The sequence below is a fragment of the Nannospalax galili genome, unplaced genomic scaffold, assembly GCF_000622305.1.
Source record: "Nannospalax galili isolate Female #2095 unplaced genomic scaffold, S.galili_v1.0 scaffold120, whole genome shotgun sequence".
Classification (NCBI taxonomy): domain Eukaryota; kingdom Metazoa; phylum Chordata; class Mammalia; order Rodentia; family Spalacidae; genus Nannospalax; species Nannospalax galili.
In genome coordinates, this window is record NW_008350324.1 from 1,899,941 (window position 1) to 1,909,943 (window position 10,003).

Genomic DNA, 10,003 nt, shown 5'->3' on the forward strand with positions numbered 1-10,003 from the left:
ATTGGGGTCTGCTGTTCATTTTCCCAGTTCTATGCTGGGTTACTATCTGGGAGTTCCTTTGGTCACCCTGACCAACAACTCAAAAGAAGGTATTGCCTGTTTGAGAAATTTTTGTAGTCCTCAAAACCTTGGAAACAGGTTTACATGATTTTAAAAATTAGATTTGTCCATTTATCCCCTCCATACAATTTTTCAATTCAACGCTTTCATACAGTGTAACTTGATTTCCTCTGTAATGACTCTTGTGAATAAATTCTGAGTTTATGTCTTTAATTTGGAAGAGTTTTTCTCTTGGCTCCAGCTAAAGAATCAAGTCAGGTCTTGGTTATGGTCTGTGCCTGAGATCCAGCATGGTGTCTAGAAATGCAGCGTTTCCCCTAATCATCCTTGTCTCCTCTGCTCTTCCCCCACCTCTCAGTGCTGGACACTAGCATGCTGTCATCCCAAGATGTGGTGCGTATGCTGCTATCCCTGCAGCCATTTCTACAAGATGCTATCCAGAAGAAACGCACGGGCAGGACCTGGGAGAACATCCAGCATGTGCAGGGACCACTCACCTGGCAGCAGTTCCATAAGATGGCAGGACGTGGAACTTATGGTGAGCCTCAACTCTCCTTTTTGCTTCCTGGCTTCATTGATCAAATGGAATTTTTCCCTTTATTACTGTTAGGTTTTATCAAGTCTTTATCTTCCCAGCCTTCAGGGCATACTTGTCTGGTGGGCTTCTCTTCTAGTTCTGTCTCCTGCTCTGTGGTCAGTATCTCAATGCTCCTTTCTGCCTTCTGGTCTTCCTGAACCTTTATAAGCAAGAGTTCTCATTCACAGAAGGCTTTTCATCAGGGACTGTTTAATGAGATGATCGAGAGTACTATTAAGAGTACATAGTGTCAGTAGGTAGCAGATTTTAGATTCCAGAACCAAGAGTTTCTAGAATGTCTAGGCAGTGGAAATAGACTCCCATGTTCCTTCCTAAACAGCAATGTTGTTTCAGGTTCAGAAGAATCCCCTGAGCCATTGCCCATCCCCACTCTGCTGGTAGGCTGCGACAAGGACTTTCTGACCATCTCACCGTTCTCCTTGCCCTTTTGGGAGAGGCTGCTGTTGGACCCATATGGGGGCCACCGTGATGTTGCATACATTGTGGTGTGTCCAGAAAATGAGGCCTTGCTCGAAGGAGCCAAAACTTTCTTCAGGGACTTGAGTGCTGTATATGAGGTAAGAACGTTGCTGTGGGAGCATCCTTTTTATGACAGGAGTCCTCTGTTTTGGTTATGGACTGAATTTGAAAGAACAACTCTCTTCAAAGTAGATCTCAAAGAAAATTTGCAAATAGAGAATGAAGAAAAGAATTAAATTGGAAAAAAAATTTTTTCTAAATGCAAGTTACTTTCCCCTTGTGGCTTTATATTTTGTAAGATTGAAAAGACTTAGCTCTACCAGCGTTATAATTCCATCTATTTTTTCCCATTTATGAGCTCAGTTTAAAATGATTGCTCATCAAAGACAAGCACTAACTGAAGATGGGGAGGTAGTGGTGAGACTTCATGGAAGTGCTGTGAAAAATGTTTAATTTAAAAAGTCTGAATTGAAAGATAAATGTAATGAATCATGTTTCTGTTGAGTTTTTAACACTACAATTATCTTAATACTAAAATTTTGATACAGATTAAAAGCATAATAACCATAGTAATATAAAAACCAGGAAAATGGTTCTACATCTTTAGTGTATAAGTTCCTGTTAGTTCTGAAAAGCTTGGCTCATATAGATCTTTGAACAGTAAGTCTCACACATTTCCTCTCAGAAGTACACATACCAAGGTCTTTGTGCCTTGTACTTCTTGTGTTTTGACAAGATTAAATGAAATTAATATTTGGTAAAGCACTTAAACGGTGACAGGCACATTTTAAGCATTACAGAAGTCTTTTTTAAATAAGATGCCAAGCTGAATTTCAACTAATTCTAGAACAGGACAGTCACTGTCTGTAAATATCTGGGTAGACGTGGAAGAGTAGTAAGCTTAAGAGTTGCTACAGAGAACTAAGGTGATGCTAACAAGAATACAGCAGCAGCTTAGGTCTCTGAAAGAAGCCTTTGGATTCAATGACTTCCGACGATTGCCTAGCTCATGGGTGCAAAATATTGTTGGGATAATTCACCTATCATAGTTAACTTGTCTCTACCTCTTGAGTTTAGCCTTCACTATAAGTTACATAGTATCAAGGATTGCCAGATGCCTTTAGAAGGTGTGCCCCTCTTGTTTTTCTTTCTTTCTTTCTTTTTTTTTTTTTGGTCTTTTTTAGACAGGGTGTCCCTGGAACTATGTGGACCAGGCTGGCCTCGAACTCAGAGAGATCCGCCTGCCTCTGCCTCCCAAGTGCTGGGATTAAAGGCCACCATGCCCAGCTAATGTGTCTCCTGGGTCAGTAATTCCTCCCTGCTCATGAAGAGTTTTGTGGGTCAGCCTTCACCTCACCAGCTCCAGTAGTGGATGCTAATATGGGCCCTCCCACTGGTTAATAGGAAGTTTACCTTTCCTTTTTTTTTTTTTTTTTTTTTTTTCCCGGTATTTTTGAGACAGGGTCTCCTTTTAGCCCCAGCTGTCCTGGAACTCACTATGGAGACCAGGCTGGCCTAGAACTCACAAAGATCCGCCTGCTCCTGCCTCCCAAGTGCTGGGATTAAAGGTGTGCGCCACCAAGCCCAGTTAGGAAGTTTACCTTTCATAGGCGTATTATGTTAATTCTCTGCCCTAAGCACCCGTGAATGTCCTGGAGATTAGGAGAAGAATCTCATTGATCCTGAAACAAGTATTACATTTTAAAAAGTGAGATCAGCATGCACACTGCTTCAGTGTCCTCTTCTATTGGTTATCTCCAAGTGATGGTAACAGATGGTCCATAAAATCTTAACTTTACCTTATGGGAAAGCATGAGTAAGGATTTCTTAGAGGCTTTAGTGGACATATGTCCCAGTCAGCCTTAGTGAGGCTCATTGGTGATCAGGTAGTACTCAGCATCTTGTGCAGAAGAAATTTGCCTAAGTAAAGAAGCAGTTATTTTCCTTTAGAACATCTTGTCCAGATTGTGGAAGGACAGATTGCAGTTTCAGGGTACATGATGATTATCGGAAAGGGCCAGCTGCTAATAGCTAATGCTAGTTTGATTGTATGTAATAAAAGAAAAGAGGGGAATGTTTGCATGTTTCTGGTGAAGAGTCTCCTGCTAGCCCTAAGTATTGATGGAGTAGCCAATGCTGTCAGTAACTCTTCTGTTGTGGAATTAGATGTGTAGGCTTGGGCAACACAAGCCCATCTGCAAAGTGCTCCGTGATGGGATCATGTGTGTTGGGAAGACCGTGGCCCAGAAGCTGACAGAAGAGTTTGTGAGCGAATGGTTTAACCAGCCTTGGAACAGTGAGGAGAATGACAATCATTCCAGACTCAAACTTTACGCTCAAGTTTGTCGCCATCACCTAGGTAACTAGGAATGTATTTGCTAAAGTAGAATTGGAGAAAGAAACTAGCAAATCTCTCCCCACACTCCCCTGTGCATGCAGCATTCATTCTTTTGGTTTGGTCTCAAGTAATGCTAAGATTCCATTGTTGTACTTAGCGTTTTTGTGTTCTCAACACTTAAATCCTGATTTATGTGACACATAATCTTTTAAACCTGTTTAAAGTTGCTTAACAAGGTTATACTTGCCTACTTCATAGTACCTAGCAGCATTACTTGATATTAACTGCTTAAGCCTGAAGCAAACTTTGGACACTTATAAAGCCATATATATATATATATATATATATATATATATGTGTGTGTGGGACTGTAGCCTCTGAAACTGTAAGCCAAAATAAACCTCTCCTTCCTTAACTTGTTTCTGTCAGGTATTTCACCACAGTGATACGAAAATAACTAATCTATCCATACTGAGTGTTTCTTTTTTTTATGTGTGTGTGTGTGTGTGTGTGTATGTGTGTATGTATGTATGTATGTATATATCCACACCCATGCGTGTGTGGGTTTGTGTAGGTAGCATGGTACATCATGACGGATGACTGTGGAATTAAGTTCTTGGTAAAACCTGAAAGGAGAATATTACAAGTCATTAATTTTCTATCTCTTTTGGAATTAGCTTTCTGTCAAATTTGTAAGTTGCTTCCTGTGCATTTCAGCAGTGTAGACACAGTTGTTCACATTCATATGTGGTGACAGTGATTAGGTGCCACAGTCAGAGTGCCACATCCCTAAAGCATGCTGTTTTGAAGTGTTTGTTCTAAATTTTGGATCCATTCACTTTGCTGAGAATCATAAGTCTGTCTTCTTTCAGCACCTTATTTAGCCACTCTGCAGCTCGATAGCAGCCTGCTGATACCACCTAAGTTCCAGAGTCCACCAGCAGCACAGGGACAAGCTACACCTGGGAATGCTGGGTCTTTAGCTTCAAATCCAGGATCAGCAGCTCCCCCAGCAGGCAGTGCATTCAACCCCACCTCAAGCAGTAGTTCTGCCAACCCTGCAGCAAGTAGTTCCTCATCTGCTTCCTCTGGGACACCTGCCTCATCCGCTGCTTCTGCTCCGGGTATCACTCAGATGAGTACTACCTCTTCAGGATTCAGTGGTGGTGTTGGAGGGCAGAACCCCAGTACTGCAGGCAGTTCCACAGATAGAACTCCAGGAAATGTGGCCTGTGGTGGAGACACTGAGCCTGGGCAGAGTTCTACCCAGCCTTCACAGGATGGACAAGACAGGTGTGTTTTTTTCCTCACTGACCTAGAGGTGGGACTTCAGTTGGACCCCTTCCCCCAACATCATGAGTCTCAAAAATCCAAGAGTGCTCACTTTTTCTTCTAATAAAAAGTGACAAATGGGGACTGGAGAGATGGCTCAGCAGTTAAGAGCACTGACTGGTCTTGCAGAAGACCCGGGTTTGATTCCCAGCACCCACATAGTGGCTGCAAACCATCCTTAACTCTAGTTCCAGGGGAATCCAAAGCCCTCTTCTGACCTCCGCGGCATTGCACGACACAGGTGCACTCACATACATGCAGGCAATACACTCACACACACTTAAAATAAAAATAATAAATAAAATATTTTTTTAGAAAGACTGGATGATAAAAGTTGAAGAACTGGAGTGTTCAAGCAAAGAATATTAAAAAATAATCTAAAAATAAAAAACAAGAATGGAATATAAAGACAAAAGTCAGATCTATAGGTGCCTTAAGAGATACAGAACTAATAAATAACAAACTTAGCACTAAATTTATTAGCTACTTATACCACTGAAAGTAAGAGTTGAAAAAGAGGTCTACCATTTTAGAGGACTACAGATTGAGTACCCTTGTATGAAATGCTCAAGATTGGAAATGCCTGAAGACTTGAATTTTAGAATATTTGCATAGGCTCTATTAGCTGAGCACCCCTCACTCCAAAATCAGAAACTTAGATCCAGAAGTTTTGAGCATTGTGTGGGTTTTTGGTATTTGTACTGCTGTTTCCCATCCATTCTCAGAGCCTTCGGGTTTGATGCATGATACATATTGTTACATTGAATCTGAAGTTATCCAGGGAGGGAGTGTGCTCTAATTGACATATTCTGTGGAATTTATCCTTACTGTGGGGCCCTCACACTTGATTCTGTCCAGTGTTACAGAGAGAGAGAGAATAGGAATACCCACGGAGCCTGACTCTGCAGACAGCCATGCCTACCCTCCATCTGTGGTCATTTACATGGTGGACCCCTTCACCTATGCTGCAGAGGAAGACTCCACCTCCGGGAACTTCTGGCTGTTGAGCTTGATGCGCTGCTACACAGAAATGCTGGATCATTTACCTGAGCATATGAGAAACTCTTTCATTCTCCAGGTTAATGTCTGCAGGCTTATTCTTTATGCTTGTTTTGTGAGATTAGAGAGTAATGATTTTCTTTTAATGGCAATGTATGAAAGTATATAGAGAAAAGTACTCATCCACAATTCTGCCTTTTAGATTCAGTCGTTTCCATTTTAGTGTATTTCTTCTGGTTTTGTTTTGAATTTTCATAAGATCAGGATTATACTTGCAATATAACTTTGTCTTTTTCTAGTTAATGTTCCTGAATGCCTTTTCCATGTTGTCACAAGACAGGGTCTCACAGTGTAGCTGAGGCTGGCTTCCAACTTCTGATGTTCCTGTCTTGGCCTCACTAGTGCTGGGCTTAATGGGCATGTGTCATATGGCCCAACTACAAGTAAAATTTCTAATGTCTGGACTTTATGTATTTCACTACTTGTACCTGGGTAGATGTTAGCACATCCTCACTTCTTCACTGTTGTGAGTGAAGCTTAGTAAATGTGCTAATGTATGTTTAAAATCTCTGTCTCTCTGTGTTTTTCTTTCTGGTTGGTGTTTTTTGCTGTTTTTTTTTTTGTTTTGTTTTTGAGATAGGGTTTTCCTGTAGCTACAGCTGGCCCAGAACTGTAGACCAGGCTGGCCATCAATCTCACAGAGATATGCCTGTCTCTGACTCCTGAGTGCTGGGACTAAAGGTGGCTCATTCAAATTATTTTTAAAGTGGATATTGATAAAATGCCACTTTTAACAGTGAATGGGCATGCTTATTTTACTTGTACCTTTGCTAGCTTTATAATGAAATGATTTTTTAAATGTTTCGTATAGGTGAAAAATGGTGCTTGATCTTATCACTTTATTGAAAACTAGCTGGTAGAATGAAAAGATTGAAGTTAAGGTAAACAGATGAGATTGTTGATAATTTTCCATTATCTTAAAAGTCTGTGTCCTATAAGATTTGATTATAACTGCTACATGGTATGTAAATACATTTTATACATGGAGCATACATTAAAATGCAAGTTTTAAAATAGGAGCAGTATAGCAGCAGTAAATTGAGAATTTATACTTAAAATGAGAAGGGCAGTTTTCAAGTGAAAGCATAACTGGATCCCTGCACGATGCTACTGTCCCTTCTTAAATTGTTAGTGGAGATGTGAGACAGGATTGTATTTCACTGAAGGAATTAGGATTTCATTATATTATATTTGGCATTTACTTGTTGTATTACTCCATTAATAGATCCATGCTATCCTCTTGTCCAGTGTCTTTGTTTGTAGGTTTAACTTACTGTTGCTTGTCCTTAGATTGTGCCTTGCCAGTACATGCTGCAGACAATGAAGGATGAGCAAGTTTTCTACATTCAATACTTGAAGTCCATGGCATTTTCGGTATACTGCCAATGCAGGCGGCCTCTGCCTACACAGATCCACATTAAATCTCTCACGGGATTTGGGCCAGCAGCCAGCATTGAGATGACCCTCAAGAACCCAGAGGTGAGTTTTAGAGGGTGGAAACTCGTGAGGAGAATGCTCTTACCAGATCATGTCTTACCCAACTTCTTGACTTGGTCTTCTGCTTTATGTAAGAGTTGCTAGTTTTCTTTAATCTTTGAATTGAAGAAGAAAAAATACTTCTCTGTACATATAAACTTTTTGAGGAAAGAGGGGCTGGAGAAATGCCTTGGCAGAAGAGCACTTGCTGTGCTTGCACAGGTTTCAGGGGATCCGACACCCCCTTCTGGCCCCTGCAGCATTGCACGCACATGGTGCACTTTACGTACATGTAGACAAAACACTCATGAACATAAATACCATTTTAAATAAAATCAAAGAAAAATTTTTTGAGAAAAGGGACAGATAATCTCCTCTTTTTGAGGTAGGCCCTAAGGCAAGAATATATTTATTACTCTTAGTAATTGATTTCCAACATTGTTTTGTTCTTTTTCTGCCTAATCTGTGTCTTAAAGTACAGCCTCTCTACCTTCCCCTGTCTGAGTTTTGTGCTGAGAAAGCAATGTGGTTTTTGTGTCTGCTGCATGAGGCACCTTGCATTCTGATGCAGTCTTTCCCTGCAGGTCACTTTCTTGCTGTGTAGAAACAAATGCTTTTTCTTCATCTTTTTGGTTCTGTTTTCTACAGCGAATGCACCCCAAAGGGAATTTTAAACCTCCAAAGCTAGACATGTCTTAGACAAAACCTCCCTTGTTTTTCTAATCACCTTGTCTTGGAGATAGGTATACAGGGAAGTATTTAGAATTTTCACAACCTTTGAAAACCGGTACCCACTGAACACTTCTTCAACTTAAGAGTGCTTTTCAAAAACACCAGCCACTATGGATTCTAGCTGGTAATGTTATTTATAAGGAGAAGCTTGGAAATGGAAAGTGACACAGTAGTTAATCCTGTATTTGTTGTAATGTGGTTTGGGTTAGCCTAGTCTCTAGGGAGAAAGCTGCTCAGCTGATGACCTAGTTTCACTCCACTGTTAAATATAGTTTCTATTTTTGGCATTTTTAGTTTCATGTTTTCTTTGGAGTTTAAAATTTTCACTTTGGTGAGCAGTTTACTTTCTGGAGTTAGAAAAATAAATTGCTCTTCACTGTTACTTACTTTGCTGCCAAAAATCATGAATTATTGCCTTTTTTTATAAACAGAATTTTTTCAGGCACAGCCATTGCTTCATATGTCGGTGAGAGGTGATCATAATGTGAAGTAATGACTGAGAGAGTATTGTCTATTTCCTTAGTGGAGAGTAAAGGCTGCTACTAAGACATACCTCAAAGCTTAGAGAACATCCTTAAGGTGTTTAGTATGCTGGCAGAATACCACCAGAGTTGATGAGATAGAGTGAAGGTTAGATGAAAATAAATACAAAAACACTTCAAGTGATAACCCTATCCCATTGCTTATAAGTCATTTTACTTTACTAAAAACTGAAAAAACAAATGTTGTACATATTTGCTGAGGTTTTAAAATCTTCATCTGCACAAAGGTAATTGTTAGTATTGCCCCTGCCTCTGTGTACAGCTGGAACAGTGAGCTTTCACTCTGTAAATGCAGGTGAGCACCTGCCCTGTACTAGGTGCTGTTCAGTCTTGGAGATGCAGGGGTGGACAGATAGTTGGGTCCCTGGTCCCATGGAATTGTAACCATGGAGTTACAAAAATTAGAGTGGGACATAATCACATGTATATACATTATCACATAAGGAAAAAGGGGTTTAGGCGTTGGTCATTCACATTTATAAGAAAATCTTTCACTAGTATCACTTTTGTCTTTCATGGGATGCTGAGCATCACAAAACATAGTTTGAGAGGATTTTGGACCTCAACATAAAAGAAAGGATAAATGTTTGAGGTGGTGGATATACCAATTACCCTGCTCTAAACATGGCATATTGTATATGTATTAGGATATCCCATGTTATGACAAATATATACAATTAATGTTTCTTAATTAAAATTAAGACATATTTGTTGTTGTTGAGACAGGGTCTCACTTTGTAGCTCCAGCTGGCCTGGAACTTGCTGTGTTAACCAGGCTGGCCTTGAACTCACAGAGATTTGCCTCCCTAGAGCTGGGATTAAAGGTGCTCACTACCACACCTGGCAAAACATACATTTACAAAAACAGTCTGGCAGTGGTATATCATCTGATTTGTCACAGAGGGTCTGTTACTATATCAAAAATAGTTGACATTCAGGCTGATGAGATAGCTCAGCAGGCAAAGGGGCTTGTTGTCAAGCCTGAAGACTTTTTAATCCTGGGGCCCACATTGTAAAAGGAGAGAACTGACTCCTACAAGATGTCCTCTGACCTCCACATGTGTACAGTGGCCCACATGGATATACACGCCCAGATAGATAGATAGATAGATAGATAGATAGATAGATAGATAGATAGATAGATAGATAGATAGATAGATAGATAGATAGATAGATAGATAGATAGATAGATAGATAGATAGATAGATAGATAGATAGATAGATAGATAGATAGATAGATAGATAGATAGATAGATAGATAGATAGATAGATAGATAGATAGATAGATAGATAGATAGATAGATAGATAGATAGATAGATAGATAGATAGATAGATAGATAGATAGATAGATAGATAGATAGATAGATAGATAGATAGATAGATAGATAGATAGATAGATAGATAGA

General features: G+C 39.9%; 1 protein-coding gene across 1 annotated transcript in view; it reads left to right on the forward strand.

Moving 5' to 3' along the window:
- The window catches only part of Med13l (mediator complex subunit 13L), a 352,308-nt gene that overhangs the window by 324,217 nt on the left and 18,088 nt on the right, over positions 1-10,003 (forward strand). Inside the window, exons 19-24 of the mRNA XM_008847464.3 lie at positions 419-598; positions 992-1,215; positions 3,284-3,476; positions 4,328-4,748; positions 5,646-5,865; positions 7,137-7,325. Coding sequence (XP_008845686.2) covers positions 419-598; positions 992-1,215; positions 3,284-3,476; positions 4,328-4,748; positions 5,646-5,865; positions 7,137-7,325 — 1,427 coding nt within the window. The remainder of the gene's footprint in view (positions 1-418; positions 599-991; positions 1,216-3,283; positions 3,477-4,327; positions 4,749-5,645; positions 5,866-7,136; positions 7,326-10,003) is intronic.